General features: G+C 30.1%; 1 protein-coding gene across 2 annotated transcripts in view; it reads left to right on the top strand.

The window, feature by feature from the left end:
* The window catches only part of LOC108627964 (pro-resilin), a 14,654-nt gene that overhangs the window by 11,620 nt on the left and 2,246 nt on the right, over window positions 1-788 (top strand). For both annotated transcript variants that reach the window (XM_018029582.2, XM_026816100.1), the window contains exon 3: window positions 318-663. In XM_018029582.2, coding sequence (XP_017885071.1) covers window positions 318-663 — 346 coding nt within the window. The remainder of the gene's footprint in view (window positions 1-317; window positions 664-788) is intronic.

The raw sequence follows: 788 nt of genomic DNA, 5'->3' as shown, positions 1-788 counted from the left end.
AATAATTTAATCTATGATATAAATTAATTCAAATTTAAATTGAAAATTATAATAAATAATTAATGAATAAATAAATAAATAGTTCAAATTTAAATTGAAAATTAATTCAATTTTTAATTGTTGGGATTCGAGATTTAATTTTATTTATTAAACAATTTTCTTATTCTAAATTAATTCAATTTTTAATTGTTGGCATTGAAGATTTAATTTTATTTATTAAACAAAAAAAGATCTATCGATCAGTCGTTCGAATAATTAATTAAAAATCTAATATAATTCTAATCGAATTTTAGTAAGAAATGGAATTCATGTTTCAGCCCATGGCTTATGAATTTGGATACGCAGTGAAGGACCAGGCGACCGGAAACGACTTTGGCAGACGGGAGAGCAGCGACGGTGAAACCGTGAGAGGGGAATACAGAGTGCAATTACCAGATGGTAGAACGCAAATAGTCACCTATACGGCAGACTGGAGAACGGGTTTCCATGCGGACGTGAGATACGAAGGGACAGCCTCCTACCCTGACCAGTACAACACGCAGAACAATAATTATAATAACAACAATAATAATAATAATAATAATCAGGGTTATAATAATAATAATAACCAAGGTGGCCAGGGATTTGGGTTCCATGGCAATAACGCTGGAGGGTTCAATGCAGGTAATCGAATTTTTTTGTAATTATGTACAGAATGAATGAATATAATATAGTGATTGTGATTTCTAGTAAGTAAAAGTAGTGTCTACAACTTTTACTTGAAGTATTTTTCGATATTTTGAGAAAAA

This window comes from Ceratina calcarata, unplaced genomic scaffold, assembly GCF_001652005.2.
Source record: "Ceratina calcarata isolate Rehan_Ccalc_2016 unplaced genomic scaffold, ASM165200v1 scaffold486, whole genome shotgun sequence".
NCBI lineage: Eukaryota > Metazoa > Arthropoda > Insecta > Hymenoptera > Apidae > Ceratina > Ceratina calcarata.
This window is presented reverse-complemented; position numbering and strand designations above follow the sequence as displayed.